The sequence below is a fragment of the Magallana gigas genome, chromosome 4, assembly GCF_963853765.1.
Source record: "Magallana gigas chromosome 4, xbMagGiga1.1, whole genome shotgun sequence".
Taxonomy (NCBI): Eukaryota; Metazoa; Mollusca; class Bivalvia; order Ostreida; family Ostreidae; genus Magallana; species Magallana gigas.
The window spans coordinates 3694017-3717572 of NC_088856.1; the positions used below are offsets into that span (position 1 = coordinate 3694017).

The 23556-nt window shown below is 34.6% G+C and overlaps 2 protein-coding genes across 2 annotated transcripts in view; both read left to right on the forward strand.

The window, feature by feature from the left end:
• The window catches only part of LOC117683127 (scavenger receptor class F member 1-like), a 38285-nt gene extending 19376 nt beyond the window's left edge, over positions 1-18909 (forward strand). Inside the window, exon 6 of the mRNA XM_034451977.2 lies at positions 18782-18909. Within this exon, the coding sequence (XP_034307868.2) occupies positions 18782-18909 (128 nt within the window). The remainder of the gene's footprint in view (positions 1-18781) is intronic.
• A 110-nt stretch (positions 18910-19019) lies between these two features.
• LOC105340182 (multiple epidermal growth factor-like domains protein 11) overlaps positions 19020-23556 on the forward strand; it is an 8793-nt gene continuing 4256 nt past the window's right edge. The window contains exon 1 of the mRNA XM_034451976.2: positions 19020-19185. Coding sequence (XP_034307867.2) covers positions 19020-19185 — 166 coding nt within the window. The remainder of the gene's footprint in view (positions 19186-23556) is intronic.

Below are 23556 nucleotides of genomic sequence, written 5' to 3' on the forward strand. Positions count from 1 at the left end.
GGTCGGAAGTTATCGTCCGTTTACGATTTTAAAAAGTCAATTTTGTCTGCGACGTTTCTCAAAAACGAGAAAAGATATAGGGCTAAAATTTTCTGAGATGATAGCTCTACCGTTTTTCTGGTGCAACACACTCACCAAAATGTCCGTCGTCACTTCATCTTGTAATTGGAAAAAAATTGCAAAAATCGATTTTTTCGACTTTTTTATTTTTTAATATTTTTCTTTGAAATTTTTACACCTTATAGTGACCCTTTCACTGATTCAGAATATGTAATTTGTTTTAAAATCGATCAAGGTATTCTCGAGAAACTAAGCGTCAAAGTTCTGAAGCGAGAGTCCGAGTAGCTCAGTCGATAGAGTCGTGGACATGGCCCTGGCGGCCAGGGTTCAAGCCCCGAGTGCCGCAAATTTTTTTTCACTATTTTTCGCTTAGATCTACGGTTTTATCTTTTGATTTGATAAGGTTGATCTAATCTATTCAAAAATCGGGCGGAAGACCCACTCGTTGCTCGCAACGAGATCGAATCTAGTTATTATTATTATTCTTTTTTTTTCTTACCGATTTTGTGCAGACGATTTCTCAGAGATGGCTCAACCGATTTCATTCAAATTTTCAAGATTAACGCGACTTTATCTGAAGTTTATTGTTTTTTATCCATTTTTGAAAATACACTTCCGGTCGGAAGTTATCGTCCGTTTACGATTTTTAAAAGTCAGTTTTGTCTGTCGGGTTTCTCAAAAACGAGCAAAGATATAGAGCTGAAATTTTCAGAGATGATAGATCTACCGTTTTTCTAATGTACCTCGGTATAGCGAATGTCCGCCGTCACTTGCGGTCGTCATCGGAAGGAAATTTGAAAAATTGAATTTTTCGACTTTTTTATTTTTTAATATTTTTCTTTGAAATTTTTACACCTTATAGTGACCCTTTTACTGATTAAGAATATGTAATTAGTTTTAAAATCGATCAAGGCATTCTCGAGAAATTAAGCGTCAAAGTTCTGAAGCGGAGTCCGAGTAGCTCAGTCGTTATAGTCGTGGACATGGCCAAGGCGACCCGGGTTCAAGCCTCGAGTGCCGCAAAAAAAATTTCTCTTTTTTTCGCTAAGATCTATGATTTTATCTTTAAATTGATAAGTTTAATTTTATCTATTCAAAAATTGGACGGAAGACCCACTCGTTGCTCGCAACGAGATCGAATCTAGTTATTATTAGGGTCTTCCGTCTTCAGCGGAAGACCCTTCTATTATTCTATTGTTTCTTTTTCACTTTTCTTATTGTTATTATTATAATTCTTTTTTTTCTTACCGATTTTGTGCAGACGATTTCTCGGAGATGGCTCGATCGATTTCATTCAAATTTTCAGGATTAACGTGTTTTTATCTGAAGTTTATTGTTTTTTATCAATTTCTAAAAATACACTTCCGGTCGGAAGTTATCGTCCGTTTACGATTTTAAAAAGTTAATTTTGTCTGCGACGTTTCTCAAAACCAAGAAAAGATAGAGAGCTGAAATTTTTTAGAGATGATAGATCTACCGTTTTTCTGGTGCAACACACTCACCAAAATGTCCCCCGTCACCTTCTGTCGTTATTGGAAGAAAATTTCAAAAATTGATTTTTTCGACTTTTTTATTTTTTAATATTTTTTTTTGAAATTTTTACACCTTATAGTGACCCTTTCACTGATTCAGAATATGTAATTTGTTTAAAAAGCGATCAAGGCAGTCTTGAGAAATTAAGCGTCAAAGTTCTGAAGCGAGAGTCCGAGTAGCTCAGTCGATAGAGTCGTGGACATGGCCCAAGCGACCCGGGTTCAAGCCTCGAGTGCCGCCAATTTTTTTTTTCTATTTTTCGCTTATATCTACGTTTTTATCTTTGAATTGATAAGTTTGATCTTATCTATTCAAAAATCGAACGGAAGACCCACTCGTTGCTCGCAACGAGATCGAATCTAGTTATTATTCTTTTTTTTTCTTACCGATTTTGTGCAGACGATTTCTCAGAGATGGCTCAACCGATTTCATTCAAATTTTCCACATTAACGCGATTTTATCTGAAGTTTATTGTTTTATATCCATTTTTGAAAATACACTTCCGGTCGAAAGTTATCGTCCGTTTACGATTTTAAAAAGTCAATTTTGTCTGTCGGGTTTCTCAAAAACGAGCAAAGATATTGAGCTGAAATTTTCAGAGATTATAGATCTACCGTTTTTCTAATGTACCTCGGTCAAGAGAAGGTCCGCCGTCACTTCCGGTCGTCACCGGAAGGAAATTTGAAAAATTAAATTTTTCGACTTTTTTATTTTTTAATATTTTTCTTTGAAATTTTTACACCTTATAGTGACCCTTTTACTGATTAAGAATATGTAATTAGTTTTAAAATCGATCAAGGCATTCTCGAGAAATTAAGCGTCAAAGTTCTGAAGCGGAGTCCGAGTAGCTCAGTCGTTATAGTCGTGGACATGGCCCAGGCGACCCGGGTTCAAGCCTCGAGTGCCGCAAAAAATTTTTCTCTTTTTTTCGCTAAGATCTATGATTTTATCTTTGAATTGATAAGTTTAATCTTATCTATTCAAAAATTGGACGGAAGACCCACTCGTTGCTCGCAACGAGATCGAATCTAGTTATTATTATTATTCTTTTTTTTTCTTACCGATTTTGTGCAGACGATTTCTCAGAGATGGCTCAACCGATTTCATTCAAATTTTCCACATTAACGCGATTTTATCTGAAGTTTATTGTTTTATATCCATTTTTGAAAATACACTTCCGGTCGAAAGTTATCGTCCGTTTACGATTTTAAAAAGTCAATTTTGTCTGTCGGGTTTCTCAAAAACGAGCAAAGATATTGAGCTGAAATTTTCAGAGATTATAGATCTACCGTTTTTCTAATGTACCTCGGTCAAGAGAAGGTCCGCCGTCACTTCCGGTCGTCACCGGAAGGAAATTTGAAAAATTAAATTTTTCGACTTTTTTATTTTTTAATATTTTTCTTTGAAATTTTTACACCTTATAGTGACCCTTTTACTGATTAAGAATATGTAATTAGTTTTAGAATCGATCAAGGCATTCTCGAGAAATTAAGCGTCAAAGTTCTGAAGCGGAGTCCGAGTAGCTCAGTCGTTATAGTCGTGGACATGGCCCAGGCGACCCGGGTTCAAGCCTCGAGTGCCGCAAAAAATTTTTCTCTTTTTTTCGCTAAGATCTATGATTTTATCTTTGAATTGATAAGTTTAATCTTATCTATTCAAAAATTGGACGGAAGACCCACTCGTTGCTCGCAACGAGATCGAATCTAGTTAAGGTCTTCCGTTTCCAACGGAAGACCTTATTGTTATTGCTTTGATTCTTTTCCTCTATTATTATTATTATTCTTTTTTTTTTCTCCCACGTTTTCTCAAAAATGCTTCAGCCGATTTTCATGAAATTTTCAGACCTTATTCAGGACAAAATTTGTAAGAAAATTACACGAGCTTTTTTTGGTCGTCACTTCCGGTACCGAGATATTAAAGATTTTACGTTTTTGCTTGTTCACGATTTTTCTCCAAAAGTATTTAAGATAGAACCTTCAAATTTTCAGAGATGGTAGAGAGTGAACGGCCGCAGTGCCCTTCGCATATCCGAACGTCCGCCGTCACTTCCGGTCGTCACCGGGAGGAAATGAAAAACCTTAATTTTTCAATTTTTTAAACTTGAATTTTTTTTATGTTTTTATTCGATAGAGACACTTAAAACACTTCAGAATATGAAATTCGTTTTTAAATCGATCCACGCATTCCCGAGATTTTGTGCTCAAAAGTTCTGAAGCGAGGGTCCGCGTAGCTCAGTCGTTAGAGTGGTGGACTTGTGCCCAGGCGACCCGGGTTCAGTCCCCAAGTGCCGATTATATTTCTTCCCTAATTTTGTTTTGTTTAAATAAATGATTTTATCTTTAAAATGATGGTTTTTATTGTTTTCCGTTTTATTTTTATAATAAATAAAGATAACAGCTTTTTAAGTACAGATATAGAGCTCGTTTCTGTCAGCAGTTGGCTTAATTCAGACGCTTGTCGCATCGCCAGCATCAAAGACATGCCGCCGAAGCTCCCTTGCAGTACGACTGCATTAGAGTTCACTGGGTCGCTTTGCCGGCATCAAAGAAATGCCGCCATCTCCTTGACTGTATGCACACAACATTTACTTAACAATGCACAAACGTTATTCTACATGGCTTTAAAATGAGGACTGATTAGTATTTATTTACATAATTATATAGATAAACGCATGCATGAATACATGCGTTTATTGACATAAGTTGCTTATATATTGATTTCCTGAACACTATAAAACACTATGAAATCTTTCTCTCTCTCTCTCTCTCTCTCTCTAAAGTACAACTGTTTTAGCATTTGAATAAGAACTAATACAAGTAACATGCAGTAAATTGGATAGAGGCTAAATGTACATTGCGTACAAAAATTATACATGTATTTATTTTAAGTTACGGGATAATGTCTTTGGATTCAAATAATTTGAAATTGTCTTCTTACTGATTGGAAGTCAACGCTAAAAAGTCATTTTTATTACAGATGGTGTACTTTTTTCTTTCTTTTTTTGTGCATGTCTATATACTGATACAAATCTGTTGCCTGTCTGGGATTAAGAAAAACCTCCGAAGTTTATACACGTAACTATACAAACGAACGGCTGACTGCGACAAGGTTTGAAAATTGACCACCCGTTTATGAGTGTTTGAGCCTAAGAATAAACAGATGTAAAAAAAAATCAATAGTTACATCTTTCAAACAACGCTTATACATTGTTCTAAAATATTTATTTTATTTAGAAATTGTACATGTGTAATATGTGATATTTAGAATTCAATAATCTACGTTTAATATAGAAGTCACCGACCGACCGACCCCCCCCCCCCCCCTCCCAATTCATAAAATCATTTAGTTTTTCTGGCCCGATTTTACTTGTATTAATAACAGAGTTATGAAGCTTTTGGCATTTGAGTTTCAAATGTCGTGTTTGACATGTACTGTAAAAAAAATTCTAACTCCCAAGCCCTTCACTCAATCCTAATGAAAATTCGTGAAAATGAACCTCGGACCACATTCTTATCGCCTGTTAAATATGCAGCGGATTGAAGAATTAAGACGAAATTCCTGAGATTAAACGACGCCTATTGCCTATACGTGGAAATTAAATTTACACAGTACACGCACCGACCCCCCCCCCCCCTCCTTCCTATTCACAAAATCATTTAGTTTTTCTGGCCTGATTTTACTGGATCATTCATCTTGAACCTTTTTTTTCAACCTAGTTCAATTCTAGATAACTGTTCTAATGACCAGACCTATTCGTTCATTTTTAAGAGAGTTATGATTTTTTGGGCATTTGAGTTACGATTGGCGTAGTTGACATGTACTGTAGAAAAAAATTCTAACTCCCGAGCCCCTTACTCAATCCTAATGAAATTTTGTGTAAATGTATCTTGGACCCCATTCTTATTGTCTGCCAAATATGCAGCGGATTGAACAATTAAGAAGAAATTCCTGAGATCAAACGGCCAGTATAGCCTGTACGGGTACTTAAAATTTACACAGTACAAGGGATGTAAGCAGCCGGTAATATTTCTGTTGCATGTATATTTCTTGTTTTCCATTTTGTCTGTATCTACGATAGCGTGTGAACTACTTATGAATGTTAGAACTGTGGAAATTACTGTCATCAAATTTTTACCGAAAAAATTTACGTGTTACTGATTTCGTTATTTCTACATTTATAAAGATTTTATCAATCCTGTTGAAATAAAACAGTAAAACATAATAGTAAACGTCACAAAAAAAATTCTCAATACTGAAATACATGGGTAAAATGCATCTGTCATTGTTTTAGGATTTGCCCTAATTGTTGTTAACCAAATCCGAGATTCACACCACAAAATTCTATTTTCGATTTATTTACGACGAAAATCAAGCTCGGGTCTTTTCACCCCCCTCCAGACACAAACAAGCATCAATATTTCAAATGACCTCGCACTGTTACCAAACCTGAATAGTCAGACATCTTACACATTGTTATTCATCTCATACAAAACTCAGCTCCTCTCCCGGGCGGAAACGCCCCAAATTCAAAGACAAATTCGGGAATTATTTCGCGTCAGCCATGTTTAAATTGAGACATGTGTTCTAATCTCGCCGGAGCCAAGATTTGTTCTTTTTTAATTTTCTAACTAAAATATTCAACATAAAAGGGTTGTTGGACTGTAGTACAAGTTGAAAAACACTCTTCAATTAAGATTTAGAAAACAGTTTTTATCATTATTCTTATTGTTATTAGGGTCTTCCGTTCACAAAGGCAGACCCTATTTTTTTTTCTTCGATATCTTTTTATCACAGGTCATTAGACCTGTTATTAGGTCAAAAGACCTCTTATTTAATATGAAATAAAATATGGGGATGGTCCTTTAAATTAGGGATCCAACGGGGTGTATAATCCTTCATCCATCCCTGTTTTAGATCAAATCTGCTTTTCCTGATGTTTCGTTGAGTAAGATAAAAGGCAAGGTCATTTCCTCTTCTAAAAATCGGACGGAAGACCTCCTCGTTGCTTGTTAAGGTCTTCCGTTTCCAACGGAAGACCTTATTGTTTTCGTACTGTTAGGGTCTTCCGTTTCCAACGGAAGACCCTCTTGTTATTCTATTGTTTCTTTTTATTATTATTAGGGTCTTCCGTTTCCAACGGAAGACCCTCTTGTTATTCTATTGTTTCTTTTTATTATTATTAAGGTCTTCCGTTTCCAACGGAAGACCTTATTGTTTTTCTTCGGGTTTTTTTTCTCATTCTTCTCCTTTTTTTTTCTTACCGATTTTGTGTCAGCGATTACTCGAAAACTGTTTGATCGATTTTAATAAAATTTGCAGATCTTATTGACATTAGTTTAAACTTGATCGGAAACTTTTTTGGTTGATGACGTCATTTCCGTTTTTGAAATATCGACGTTTTCTTGATTTTTAGAGTGTCGGCTTGTCCAAGAGAGTTATCAAAAACTCTAAAAGATATCAAGTTCAAAATTTCAGGAATGATAGACAAAAGATTGTAGATATGTAATAAGGCATTAATAAATTTCAGGCACAAAAGGCGCTAAAGCTCGGTAGGGCTCGAAAAATGAGATGAAAAAAGCGTTGTGATTTTGCTTGGTTTTCTTAGATTATCTTTTTTCTCACAAATATTTTGTTAAGACATGTAGAAGAACAAAAATTTATATTTACAAGATCTTTTGTTTGACTCCTAGAAAAAGGGGCTGGCCCCTCAAATTAAAGACCTAGAACCCTTCAAAGTTTTCACTTTATAACTCAAAAGCGGTTAAGATTTCGATATGGCTGTCGCGGCAAAAGTTGTTCATTATGATCTTATTAATGTCGTCACAATAATATTTTGTTCGGGTATTGCGTAATATGAGTGTAAAAAGCCAGACTTGTTACCATGTATTTGTGTTTTATTTGGCAAATAAACGGGGTATTTGTGCGTATAACTGACATAAAGGGTACCGGTTTACACACGGAAAGTGTTTAAACATTTAATTTAGTTATTTTCTAGTGAAACACATTATGGATAAAAGAACTGTTTCTATGCAATGCATTTGAGTCGCATTTAAAATCTAGCTGTATACCGAACTGTGTATGTTAACAATTACGTATCCGATCCCTTGCCGCAGCCGAGGAAATAGGTCACGAATGGACTAGCGAGCGGTCTGCCGTTATCTAATACACAAGATTTGCGTCTTGCTGTAATGCACACATGGGTTTTTTTATGTAGCTGCAAACACAAAACTTCCGATTTTAATGATTTTAATAGTAAATAAAAAAGATTATACCTTTACCTAATAACATAGACAGTGTACTAGCTTGCATTCGGAAAGTGTTTAAACAGTTTAATTCTTTTCTAGGGAAATATATTATGTGTATAAGAATTGCTTCTATGCAATGTATTTGAGTCGCATTTAAAATCTTGCTAACCGTATTCCGAGCTTCATGTATGTAAACAATTATACGTATCCGATCCTGGCCCGTGGCCGAGAAAATAGGTCGCGGCTGGACTACGGTCTGCCGTTATCCAATACACAAGATATACGCATTGTTGTAATGCACACACGGATTAATTTATGTAGCTGCAAACACAATGAATTCAGATTTTAACGATATTAAAGAGTAAATAAAAAAAAAGACTATATTATTACCTACGAAGTATTGCTGTTTTGCTCTCGTAATTAAAAAAAAAAAAATAGATAGTATGGTTGTCATTGAAAAAAAGGCGTTCTTTGTGTTCTTGTCTATGTCATGAAACAGTTTTATTGTTGGAAAATAAAATTCAGTTATCAAACTGCAAACGTTAACAGTTCAAACCCACCACGTTAAGTGTACATTTTCATAACACGGGCCGAGGAGATGCCGCGCTAGTGGACAGCCGATTCACTGTAGGACACATGCTTCTCGTGTTTATACGTTATCACACATTCCAATGCCCATTGATTCGTTGTTATTTTCATTTCCAACTATATTGGTTAACGATGCATCAAACCATTGATTTAAATCATAGTTCGTATAATAAAGGGGGAAAAAAGCTGCCATCAATGAATATAATACAATTGTACGTTTTACAGTCGTACGATTTGAAATGTAAATAAATTCACTTGTGTCCGTTTGTAACATTTTGCTGCTGAGAATTAAATGCATTACACTACCAATTTCAACAAAATATAGGCGATATTCACATATCTATGATAATGTGATACTTCATTTGGCTAACAAAATATTAGAATTTTTATGAGTTATGAGAGAGAGAGAGAGAGTTAAGCAGGATGTAGTAAGTAAAAGTTGAAATATATTTAAAAAGCGTTCGAGATAAGGCAGCTTAAGAAGTCCAATGTTACATGCTTGCGGTAGGTACGGGCACGATAAAACAAACCATTTTAAAACAAGTTGAGGTTTTATTTACATTCAGGCCGTAAAAAAATAAAGGTCACAATATTGGTATAACCTCTTCTCAGTGGTAGTCAGATTCATTAAAAAGCAAACTCATTGCTGATTTTATTCATTTATAAATTATTTTTTTTTGATTCTGAAAGAATATGTGACTTTTAAAAATGTAATGTACATGTACATTCATTGTAAAAGTTTTGACTGTATTCGGACAGTTGAAGATCGAGTAGCGAACACTAGACTTAGTAGATTAATTGTCTAATACAAATCGAATTGGCTTTAAAATTTGCATATTCAAGCACACTTAAATAGTTTATTCATAAATTATATTAATAAAAACGTTTGCATGCTGTATTATGTATTTGCTGTCTGATTAGGACTGTTCTTCCCCAAAAAGAAGCGCTCGGCGATCGCGTAAAAAACGTTCTGTAAAGTACAACACCTGATTGGAGTACATGCTTATACATAGGCGTCGGAACCGGGGGGGGGGGGGGGCTAGGGGGGGGGGGGGGGGGGGGGGGGGGCTAAGCCCCCCCCCCCCCCACTTTTTTTGCAAAGTTATACCTAATCATTACAAACATAGCCTGATAGAGGGTTCAGCCCCCCCCCCCACTTTTTCTCGCAGTAAAGATTATTGTTCCTAAATATACATTGAAAGACAGAAGTTGGATTCAGATGCAGTCCAGCCCCCCCCCCCCCTACGGATTAGGATTTCCATGATTTGGGGAATTACTTTTGTCTCAATATTTCTGAGGATTAGTCTAGCCCCCCCCCCCCCCCCCACTTTCAATTTGCTTCCGACGCCAGTGTTTAAATAGTCATGCTGTTTAAAATGTGTACGTTTAACTAAGCGAAATTGTAGATGTCATGGAGTCAATAGGCAAATCAAATTCGCCAATCAGGCAATATCAGTTATCTAATGCCAATGACTGATAATTTTACAAGGTAAATTAATACATGTAAATATGAGTTTTAAAGCACTCCCTGCTCCCGTGTTAAAAGCTCCCGTTACCTGCTTTCTTTTATTAACGATTTTGTGCACACATTTATTCGGAAATGGCTCAAATTTGTTACACGGGCCCGATAAGAAGATGAAAGGATGACCCCTAAAATTTCTTTCCCAAATATTTCAAGAACGGTCTCAAATTTCAAACACTGGTTGAATAACTTATAACTTAATTTGTACAAATTTTATGTGCATGAATGACAATGTTCCTGTAACTTAACAAAAAATGACACTTTTTGAAATGTAAAAGTTTCTGAATTCATCATTAAAATTAATAATGTTAGACGGCCCATGCAGCAAGTTTTTCTAGTCGAGTCTTTCGTTCATCAGCGCATCGATTGTGAACATTTCAGCGGGGTTTGGGGTTGCAACAAGAGGGTGAAACGACCACGCATTTTGACAGATTTGTCTACAAAGAGTTTAAAAGAGATGGATACAAAACACAGGTGCGATTATATCTTTAAGAGATAAAAAATGATTAATCTGTTTGCCATAAATACCAATTTTTATCATAAGAATATTTTAACATTTGGATCCGCCGAATATTTCCATTTCCCTTCATTGTTTGGTGCCTGATTTGAAATAACGTTTCGAGGTATAATAAGTTGAGAAATTTCTTCAAGCTGCATGTTCCGATTTGTCGGCCATTACAGTATCAAATAATTTTCCTTGCAAACCTAATGAATAATCTTACAAATTTATAGACGTATTTAAACGGAAGTGCTCTCCTTTCAACGTTAGAAATATTCAAAGTAAATAAAAATAAATTTGGGGCATACAAAAACCCCCTAAAATACATCATTGGAATGTTTAAAAAAGGAAACCGTTGGGTTTCATCCTCCGAATGATTGAGTTTATTCATCCTGCATGTTTTGCAATGATTATAAACAACGTAAACATCAAAACTATTAATGAACAAATGTACACTGCTTTATTTTTGTTTAAATAGTCATGCTGTATATTTTATATGTTATAATAGATTATATAAAAAAACAGATGTCAAAGTCGTAATACAATCATACTAGCTTCGACGTAAGGAGCCAGTTTAAACACGCGGCGAAATAATGCAAAACCCTTTTATGTCGATTATTTTGCGAATACACAACAAAACTTGTCTAATCCGGCGGAGGGTGGTTCTGAAAAAAAAAGGCCGGATTAGGCAACATCCGGTTTGGAGGATATTGTTGCAAATTAATTTTAGTATTTAATGCAGTAGGTCCTGGTCGTGTATTCTTGCAAAATGTTCAATTGTTCTGAATTATATTAGATTTCATCGATCTTATTTACGGTACAAATTTTCATTTTAAATATTTTTTTTCAAACAATAAATCCATAACGGAATACATACGATGGAAATCCTTGAATTAAATCGTCGTTATTGATAATCTTTCAAACATCCGATTTACCTGAAAAGTGCATGCTTCACCGTAAATTGTTAAACAAAACATTAACAAGTCAACAGGTGGCTGAAATACCTGATGGCGAGAACTGTTTTGATGCAGGGAAACAATAGATAAATATTAATATAAATGAGAATTTTATATAAAAAAAAAATTGAGCATTTTGACAGAATAATATGCAACTCTGTACGTGTAGCCATGCAACGGAGATAACAAACGATATCGGCAGTCTTACTCCCGCAGTATCCTGAATCACGGCCTGAAAAAAATTGGGTGAACTATAATCTAATTATCCAATTGCAATTCATAACAAGACTTTACGGTATTAACTGAAAAAAGTTGCTTCTTTGGATCTATATTAACAGTTGTTTAAATCAATAGCAACGACAGAAAAATTGGTCAATAATTGAGCATTAATATCTCGCAGAAGGTCGACCGATCGATAAGTGGACGGACTACGGGAGATAACTCTCACTAATAATATGCAGTAGGCTTTTTCATTGCGCCGGTTAACAGAATAGATAGGATCCGGATTGCACAAATTTTTTTTAAACAAAAATTATGGGAAAATGTCAAGGGGCTGAATAATGTCGCCGGATTGGGCAGCATGCCGTAATAAACAACATCCGGATTGAACGAGTTTCAACATGTACATAATTTTTTCATTGAAATATGGCTTAATTGACAGGGAAAACTACATGTACTGCAACGTATATTATTGTACACATACTAAGCATAACCATCGTATCCAAGAAATTTATTGATTTTAACATGTGTTACGTAATTAGGTAATAATGTTTTTAGGGGTAAAACTTCATTTACAAATTACCATTTTTCCTTCGTAAACATTCACAGGATCGAAAACAGATTTCCTACAGATATTTATAATGGGGAATCTTTCCTCAATTCGGAAGTCTTTCGGAATATCTAGCACAAATTTTTAAAGTTATCATCCGGGCTTTATAATGGCTGATGCAATGCAAAATCCCCGTAGACGTTCTTTTTTTAGCCGTGTATTAAAACCTGACAAGCTAGAGGGGGCGTTTCAAAAGGGAAATCTTGGGATTTTTTCATACTATCGAATGAACATCGTCTGAATCAAGAGATATTTACAAATATCAAATAATTCAAGAGAATGTGTGGCAAAAATATCTTGGGACAGACTTTAGGTATAATACGTTTATATATCCTTGCAATATAATGATTTTCTCGTGCGTTACCTAACTAGGGATATTAGGGGCCAGAGGTAAAAAAGTTTAATCTTGTCTATTTCAATTGAAAGAAATGCAAGTATTTAAAAAAGCAACGTAAGAGAACTTATAAAAAGCATTACAGGTAAGCATTAGTTCTTCACTCCTATTTCCATATCATGTTTTGTTGTCGAAAAGTAAAGTCGATGACGTGATTTACCTTTTAAAAATCGGACGGAAGACCTCCTCGTTGCTCGCAACGAGATCGTGTCTAGTTATTATTCTTTTTTTGTCTTACAAAATTTGTGCAGGCGATTTCTCGGAGATGACTCGTTCGATTTCCTTCAAATTTTCAGGGCTGATGCCTAGTCATATGAATTTTATACCGCGGGAACAGTTTTTAAAAATTCACTTCCGGTCGGAAGTTATCGTCGTTTTACGATTTTTTAAAAGTCAATTTTGTCGGCGATGTTTCTCAAAAACGAGTAAAGATAGAGAACTGAAATTTTCAGAGATGATAGATCTAGCAATATCCTCGTGTACCTTGGTCACGAGATTGTTGGCCGGCACTTCCGCTCGTCACCGGAAGCAAATTTAAAAAATGAAAATTTTCAACTCTTTATTTTTATATATTTTTTCCAATAAGATGATAGTGACCCTTTTACTGATTCAGAATATGTAATTTGTTTCAAAATCGATGAAGGCGTTCTCGAGAAATTAAGCGTCAAAGTCCTGAAGCGAGAGTCCGAGTAGCTCAGTCGATAGAGTCGTGGACATGGCCCAGGCGACCCGGGTTCAAGCCTCGAGTGCCGCAAATTTTTTTTTACTATTTTTCGCTTAGATCTACGTTTTTATCTTTGAATTGATAAGTTTGATCTAATCTATTCAAAAATCGAACGGAAGACCCACTCGTTGCTCGCAACGAGATCGAATCTAGTTATTATTCTTTTTTTTTCTTACCGATTTTGTGCAGACGATTTCTCGGAGATGGCTGGGTCGATTTCGCTCAAATTTTCAATATAAACGTGTTTTTATCTAAAGCTGATATATAATTTTTTTTTTTTGGAAAAACACTTCCGGTCGGAAGTTATCGTCCGTTTACGATTTTAAAAAGTCAATTTTGTCTGTCGGGTTTCTCAAAAACGAGTAAAGATAAAAGGCTGAAATTTTCAGAGATGATAGATCTACCGTTTTTCTAATGTACCTCGGTCAAGAGAATGTCCGCCGTCACTTCCGGTCGTCACCGGAAGGAAATTTGAAAAATTGAATTTTTCGATTTTTTTATTTTTTAATATTTTTCTTCGAAATTTTTACACCTTATAGTGACCCTTTTACTGATTAAGAATATGTAATTAGTTTTAAAATCAATCAAGGCATTCTCGAGAAATTAAGCGTCAAAGTTCTGAAGCGGAGTCCGAGTAGCTCAGTCGTTATGGTCGTGGACATGGCCCAGGCGACCCGGGTTCAAGCCTCGAGTGCCGCAAAATTTGTTTCTCTTTTTTTTGCTTAGATCTACGATTTTATCTTTGAATTGATAAGTTTAATCTTATCTATTCAAAAATTGGACGGAAGACCCACTCGTTGCTCGCAACGAGATCGAATCTAGTTAAGGTCTTCCGTTTCCAACGGAAGACCTTATAGTGATTGTAATGTTTCTTATTATTATTTTTTTTTGTCCGTTTTTTGTCCACAAGATTTCTCAGAGATAGCTGAATAAATTCTCTTGAAATTTTCAGGACTGATAGAAAATAATAATATCTCTAGGCGTTTTTTTCATTTTTTCAAAATTCACTTCCTGTCGTCCGTTTCCTGTCCCGCGACAAAAAGCTATGGACAATGAGATCTCAGAAACGATAAAGACTTGAACCTCTAAACTTTGAGGGATGATAGACCTATAGTTGTAGATGTGTTTAAACTATTTTGTTTTGTTTGTCGTAACTTCCGGTCGTTACCGGAAGCACTTAAAAAATAACTACTTTTTCGCATAAAATTCCTTTTCCATGAAATAAATAAATAAGTATAAATACATACATAGGTTATCTATGCGATGTTAACTCAACAAAAAAATTCTACTTCCGGTGAGATATCTCAAACATCTCAGGTAGCTTTTTTGAAACACATTTTGTACAAACAAGATCTCAGAAACTATAAGTGATCAAAGCACAGAACTTTTATGGATGATAGACATTTGATTGAAGATGTGTTTAACCGTTTTCGTTTTGTCTTCTGTCACTTCCGGTCCACACAGGAAGAGTTCAAACAAATCGAACTGTTTATCAGTTTAACTTTTTCCCATTGATATTTGCAGTGTGCTGGATGAGAAATGAAGTACAAAGGTCAAGTATACAATAAATATTAAATACAATTTAGATTGAGCACTTCCGTTTGTCCGGTTCCTGTCCCGCGTTGAAAAAGCTTGTATCAACAAGATCTCAGAAACGGTTAAGACTTGAACATCCAAACTTTGTGGGATGATAAACATATAGCTGTAAATGTGTTCACACTATTTTGTTTTGTTCGTCGTAACTTCCGGTCGTCACCGGAAGCACTTCAAAAATAACTACTTTTTCGCATAAAATTCCTTTTCCATAAAATAAATATATAAGTATAAATGTATGCATAGGTTATCTATGCGATGTTAACTCAACAATAAAATTCTACTTCCGGTGAGATATCTCAAATATCTCAGGTAGCTTTATTGAAACGATTTTGTACAAACGAGATCTCAGAAACTATAAGTGATCAAAGCACAAAACTTTCATGTATGATAGACATTTGATTGAAGATGTGTTTACTCGGTTTCGTTTTGTCTTCTGTCACTTCCGGTCCACACAGGAAGAGTTCAAACAAATAAAGCTGTTTATCAGGTTAACTGTTTTCCTTTGATATTTGTAGTGAATTCGATGAAAAATTAAGTAGAAAGGGCAAGTACAAAAAAATATTAATTACAATTTACATTGAGCACTTCCGTTTGTCCGTTTCCTGTCCCGAGACAAAAAACCTCGATTCCTGGAGGTCTCAAAAACGGTAACGACTTGAAGGATCAAACTTTATGAGATGATAGACCTATGTATGTACATGTATATATACTATTTTGTTTTGTTCGGCGTAACTTCCGGTCGTCACCGGAAGCACTTCAAAAATTTGTTTTATTCATTTTACATAAAATGAAAATATCAGTATACAATCTTACATACATGTATGTCATCTATATAATGTTAAATTGGCAAATAAATTTTACTTCCGGTGAGATATCTCAAATATCTCTATGTAGCTTTCCTTTTTACAAATTTAATGTCCGCGAGATTTTCGTCATTGTAAGTGATTGAGACACGAATCTTTCATAATTGATAGAATTTTGATTGGGGATGTGTTTAACGGGTTTAATTTTGTCAACTGTCACTTCCGGTTCTTACCGGAAGGGTTCAAACAAATCCTGTTTTTAACAAGATTAACTGACTTTCTTGGAATTTTATCTAGCCTGATAAACATTGATGTACATTAAGCAAATCTACGAGACATTCCAGCTTTTGTTTTTATTAATCACTTTCGTTCGTCCGTTTCGGTCCCGAGACAAAAATATAGTTTCAAAGAGATCTTACATTTGGCAGAGACGTATACAACAAAACTTTGAGGAAAGATTGACATATGATTGTACAAATGGTTAACATTTTTGTTTAGTTCGGCGTTACTTCCGGTCGTCACAGAAAGTACTTCAAAAAATGATTTCTTTTTCATTCTCGTATTTTAACATGTAAGTAACGTCTGGATATATCATTCACAATAATTATCATATCCACTTTTTTTTCTATGTGAGAGAAGCAATGTCTTACAGTTTAATTGATACATGTATATCAAAACGGAAGACCTTTTTGTTGCTTTTGCAACAAGAGTCTAGTTATTATTATTTTTTTTTTTCCTTTTTTTGTCCACAAGATTTCTCAGAGATGGCGGGATGGATTTTCTTGAAATTTTCAGGACTGATAGAAAATGATAATATCTCTAGGCGTTTTTTTCATTTTTTCAAAATTCACTTCCTGTCGTCCGTTTCCTGTCCCGCGACAAAAAGCTATGGACAATGAGATCTCAGAAACGATAAAGACTTGAACCTCCAAACTTTGAGGGATGATAGACCTATAGTTGTAGATGTGTTTAAACTATTTTGTTTTGTTCGTCGTAACTTCCGGTTGTCACCGGAAGCACTTCAAAAATAACTATTTTTTCGCATAAAATTTATTTTCGATAAAATAAATATATAAGTATAAATCTATGCATAGGTTATCTATGCGATGTTAAGTCAACAAAAAATTTCGACTTCCGGTGAGATATCTCAAATATCTCAGGAAGCTTTTTTGAAACACATTTTGTACAAACGAGATCTCAGAAACTATAAGCGATCAAAGCACAAAACTTTCATGGATGATAGACATTTGATTGAAGATGTGTTTAACCGGTTTCGTTTTGTCTTCCATCACTTCCGGTCCACACAGGAAGAGTTCAAACAAATCGAGCTGTTTATCAGTTTAACTTATTTCCATTGATATTTGTAGTGTGCTGGATGAGAAATGAAGTACAAAGGGCAAGTTTACAAGATATATTAAATACAATTTAGATTGAGCACTTCCGTTTGTCCGTTTCCTGTCCCGCGTTGAAAAAGCTTGTATCAACGAGATCTCAAAAACGGTAAAGACTTGAACATCCAAACTTTGTGGGATGATAGACCCATAGCTGTAGATGTGTTCACACTATTTTGTTTTGTTGGTCGTAACTTCCGGTCGTCACCGGAAGCACTTCAAAAATAACTACTTTTTCGCATAAAATTCTTTTTCCATAAAATAAATATATAAGTATAAATCTATGCATAGATTGTCTATGCGATGTTAACTCAACAAAAAAATTCGACTTCCGGTGAGATATCTCAAATATCTCAGGTAGCTTTTTTGAAACACATTTTGTACAAACGAGATCTCAGAAACTATAAGCGATCAAAGCACAAAACTTTCATGGATGATAGACATTTGATTGAAGATGTGTTTAACCGGTTTCGTTTTGTCTTCCGTCACTTCCGGTCCACACAGGAAGAGTTCAAACAAATCGAGCTGTTTATCAGTTTAACAGTTTTCCTTTGATATTTGTAGTGAAGTCGATGAACAATTAAGTAGAAAGGGCAAGTATACAAGAAATATTGAATACAATTTACATTGAACACTTCCGTTTGCCCGTTTCCTGTCCCGAGACCAAAAACCTTGATTCCTGGAGATCTCAAAAACGGTAACGACTTGAACGATCAAACTTTGTGGGATGATAGACCTATGTATGTACATGTGTTTACACTATTTTGTTTCGTTCGGCGTAGCTTCCGGTCGTCACCGGAAGCACTTCAAAAATTTGTTTTATTCATTTTACATAAAATGAAAATATCAGTATACAATCTTACATATGTCATCTATATAATTTTAAATTGGCAAATAAATTTTACTTCCGGTGAGATATCTCAAATATCTCTATGTAGCTTTTCTTTTTACAAATTTGATGTCCGCAATATTTTCGTCATTGTAAGTGATTGAGACACGAATCTTTCATAGATTGTTTGATAGAATTTTGATTGGGGATGTGTTTAACGGGTTTAATTTTGTCAACTGTCACTTCTGGTTCTTACCGGAAGGGTTCAAACAAATCCTGTTTTTAACAAGTTTAGCTGACTTTCTTGGAATTTCATCGAGCCTGATAAACAGTGATGTACATTAAGCAAATGTACGAGAAATACCAGCTTTTGTTTTTATTAATCACTTTCGTTCTTCCGTTTCGGTCCCGAGACAAAAAATATTGTTTCAAAGAGATCTTAGATTTGGCAGAGTCGTGAACAACCAAACTTTGAGGAAAGATTGACTTATGATTGTACAAATGGTTAACATTTTTGTTTAGATCGGTGCTACTTCCGGTCGTCACAGAAAGTACTTAAAAAATTGATTTCTATTTCATTCTCGTTGTTTTACATGTAAGTAACGTCTGGATATATCATTCACAATAATTATCATATCAACTTTTTTTTGCATGTAAGAGAAGCAATGTCTTACAGTTAAATTGATACATGTATATCAAAACGGAAGACCTTTTTGTTGCTTTTGCAACAAGTGTCTAGTTTTTTTTTAAATTATTGATTATGTTCATCTTTTTTCCAACTGCTTTCATTGTTTATACGAAACAAATTATAGAATGTCCATTTGGAAAATATGGTAACAGCTGTGCAGATAACTGCAGCAGGACTTGTAGTACACCGCGAAGGAAGGACTGGAAATTGTATAGGTGGATGTCAGATGGGTTGGAAAGGCGTGCAATGTGACCAAGGTAGAATGATAATTGTTATCATCTAATGTTGCAAACAATATTAAAACGATATCTTTATCAAGATTTGTTGAGAATAAAAATTACCTTTATGATGCATCAAAAGAAATGAAAACCGATGAGCAATTATATTACAGAGGTGACGGTAGGACGTTTGGATTGAATTGTAGTCAGACATGTGGGGCGTGTATCAACAACTCACAATGTCACCACGTCAGTGGTATGTGTCCTTGGGGATGTGATAATGGGTTCCAAGGCATTAGTTGCAATGAAGGTGTGTAAGGCTAATTTCAATTTCCTTTTTTAATTTTGGTACAAAACTGCCATTTCACATATCGACATAAATCATTGAGATCTAACTTACTTTTTGAAAAAATACACAACCTTTGGTTCATCCTAACTTGTTGATTTGTTGCATATTACAGTGTTTCAGTGGAATTGCAACTGCCTATGTTGACTTTAACTATCGACATCCTCTTTTAAACTTAATATTTACTAAATGTTTTTCCAACAATTCCTTGACATATAATCTAGTCGATATCATGCAAATCAGAATACATCATTGGATATTTAAGGTCTTCCGTTTCCAACGGAAGACCTTATAGTGATTGTAATGTTTCTTATTAAGGTCTTCCGTTTTCCAACGGAAGACCTTATTGTTTTCGTTCGGTTTCTTTTTCCCTATTATTAGGGTCTTCCGTTTTCAACGGAAGACCCTCTTGTTATTCTATTGTTTTTTTTTATTATTATTATTCTTCTTGTTTTTCCTTCTGACTTCTTTTTTGCTTTATATCTCAAAAACTATTCAACCGATTTGCAAGAAATTTTCAGAGATTATGTTAAATTCTTGTCCCTTGAAGATTTTAAAGTTTCAGTCATTAAATCACTTCCGTTTTCTAGTTACGTCATTTTAAAAATTTTCAAAAAGTGATTTTGTCCATGACTTTTCTCGTAAACGGTTGTTTATAAAGACTTGAAATTTTATGTGATTGTAAATCTGCGGATATACTTATGGCATTTGACCAAAAAAATGTATTTTGTCACTTCCGGTCGAAACCGGAAGTGAAACAAATTTTTCGAAAAAATGAATTTTCTGATCGAATAAAAAATGAAAATGTTTTTTGTAGAGCTTATTAAGCTAAATCTAACACTGAAAGCTGTTTTCAAATCGGACGATGCATTACAGAGTTATCGGGGTTTAAAAATTGATTTTTCCGGAAATTTTGATTCCGCGTCCTTGGTTTAAAAGATAGCGTAATGTTCAAAGTAAAATTAACTCGTACCAAAAATAATTGCTAAGTCGTACTTGAACACATTCGGGTTTTTTTTGTTAAGTCGTTCTTGAAAACGGAAAGTTTTTTGTTAAGTCGTACTTAAATTCATTCGGATTTTGTTAAGTCGTACCAGGAATATTCGATTTTTTCATCTTTTTATTTTAGTTACTCTTGTTATTGGTTTAAGAGCTCTGCTTCTTACAGGAACTTCTAGCTTTACTTCCGACATTAACGGAAGACCCACTCGTTGCTTTGCAACGAGCTTTGCTCTAGTTATTATTATTTTTCTTACAAAATTTGTGCAGGCGATTTCTCGAAAATGGCTCAGCCGATTTTCGTGAAACTTTCAGATCTAATAGATATTAATCCAAACTTAATATACATTTTTTTATTTTGATGACGTCATTTCCGTTCTTGAGAAAATGACGTTTTAACGATTTTCAGAGGGTCGGCTTGTCCAGGGATCTCCTCCTAAACGGTAAAAGATATCGAGTTCAAACTTTCAGGGATTGTAGACAAGAGATTGTAGATGTGCTATTTGGCGTTCATATTTGTCATGCTCAAAAGGCGTTTAAGCTCGCCTGGTCCCGAAAATTGAGACTAAAAAAACGTCGTAATTTTCATTGGTTTTCTTAGTTTGTCTCTTTTCTGAAAAATATTTTGTTAACACTTGTAATGCAAAAAAGATTTATATTTACAAGACCTTTCATTTGATATCAAGAAAAAGGGACTGGCCCCTCAAATTAGGGGACCAAAGGGCTCTAAAGTCTTTCATCTGTAGCCCTTTACTGAGTGATATTTTGTGAACAGTTATAGAAGCAAATATGTTTATCTCACAGTTATTTATCCAATAAAAGTAATGATTTTATCATGTGTTACGTAATTAGGGGTTTTTAGGGGCCAAAAGTCCAGAATTTTGATCACCCATATCTCAGAAAGGAAAAATATTTTGAAATAAAGTATAGAAGTAAAGATTCTCAAAATGATGTTCTAAATAATATGCAATTTTCAAAATTTCGTTAAATGGCCCCTATAAGGAGTTATGGGATCGGCCCCTAAAACGTTCTTTCCTATATTTCTCAAGAACGGTAACAAATTTCTAAACACTTGTTGAACAAAATGAGTTGAGATTTAAATGACCTTTTATTTGATATCAAGAAAAAGGGGCTGGCCCCTCAAATTAGGGGACCAAAGGGCTCTAAAGTCTTTTATCTGTAGCCCTTTACTGAGGGATATTTTGTGAACAGTTATAGAAGCAAATATGTTTATCTTACAGTTATTTATCCAAGCAATATAATGATTTTATCGCGTGTTACGTAATTAGGGGTTTTTAGGGACCAAAAGTCAAGTCCAGAATTTTGATCACCCATATCTCAGAAAGGAAAAATATTTTGAAATAAAGTATAGAAGTAAAGATTCTCAAAATGATGTACTAAATAATATGCAATTTTCAAAATTTCGTTAAATGGCCCCTATAAGGAGTTATGGGATCGGCCCCTTAAACGTTCTTTCTTATATTTCTCAAGAACGGTAACAAATTTCTAAACACTTGTTGAACAAAATGAGTTGAGATTTAAATGACCTTTTATTTGACATCAAGAAAAAGGGGCTGGCCCCTTAAATTAAGGGACCAAAGGGCTCTAAAGTCTTTCATCTGTAGCCCTTTACTGAGGGATATTTTGTGAACAGTTATAGAAGCAAATATGTTTATCTCACAGTTATTTATCCAAGCAATGTAATGATTTTATCGTGTGTTACGTAATTAGGGGTTTTTTAAGGGGCCAAAAGTCCAGAATTTTGATCACCCATATCTCAAAAAGGAAATATATTTTGAAATGCAGTATAGAAGTAAAGATAGTCAAAATGATGTACTAAATAATATGCAATTTTCAAAATTTCGTTAAATGGCCCCTATAAGGAGTTATGGGATCGGCCCCTAAAACGTTCTTTCTTATATTTCTCAAGAACGGTAACAAATTTCTAAACACTTGTTGAACAAAATGAGTTGAGATTTAAATGACCTTTTATTTGATATCAAGAAAAAGGGGCTGGCCCCTTAAATTAAGGGACCAAAGGGCTCTAAAGTCTTTCATCTGTAGCCCTTTACTGAGGGATATTTTGTGAACAGTTAGAAGCAAATATGTTTATCTCACAGTTATTTATCCAAGCAATGTAATGATTTTATCGTGTGTTACGTAATTAGGGGTTTTTTAAGGGGCCAAAAGTCCAGAATTTTGATCACCCATATCTCAAAAAGGAAATATATTTTGAAATGCAGTATAGAAGTAAAGATAGTCAAAATGATGTACTAAATAATATGCAATTTTCAAAATTTCGTTAAATGGCCCCTATAAGGAGTTAAGGGATCGGCCCCTAAAACGTTCTTTCCTATATATCTCAAGAACGGTAACAAATCTCTCACTTGTTAAACAAAATGTGTTGAAATTTAAATGGCCTTTTATTTGACATCAAGAAAAAGGGGCTGGCCCCTTAAATTAAGGGACCAAAGAGCTCTAAAGTCTTTTATCTGTAGCCCTTTACTGAGGGATATTTTGTGAACAGTTATAGAAGCAAATATGTTTATCTTACAGTTATTTATCCAAGCAATATAATGATTTTATCGCGTGTTACGTAATTAGGGGTTTTTAGGGACCAAAAGTCAAGTCCAGAATTTTGATCACCCATATCTCAGAAAGGAAAAATATTTTGAAATAAAGTATAGAAGTAAAGATAGTCAAAATGATGTACTAAATAATATGCAATTTTCAAAATTTCGTTAAATGGCCCCTATAAGGAGTTATGGGATCGGCCCCTTAAACGTTCTTTCTTATATTTCTCAAGAACGGTAACAAATTTCTAAACACTTGTTGAACAAAATGAGTTGAGATTTAAATGACCTTTTATTTGACATCAAGAAAAAGGGGCTGGCCCCTTAAATTAAGGGACCAAAGGGCTCTAAAGTCTTTCATCTGTAGCCCTTTACTGAGGGATATGTTGTGAACAGTTATAGAAGCAAATATGTTTATCTCACAGTTATTTATCCAAGCAATGTAATGATTTTATCGTGTGTTACGTAATTAGGGGTTTTTTAAGGGGCCAAAAGTCCAGAATTTTGATCACCCATATCTCAAAAAGGAAATATATTTTGAAATGCAGTATAGAAGTAAAGATAGTCAAAATGATGTACTAAATAATATGCAATTTTCAAAATTTCGTTAAATGGCCCCTATAAGGAGTTATGGGATCGGCCCCTAAAACGTTCTTTCTTATATTTCTCAAGAACGGTAACAAATTTCTAAACACTTGTTGAACAAAATGAGTTGAGATTTAAATGACCTTTTATTTGATATCAAGAAAAAGGGGCTGGCCCC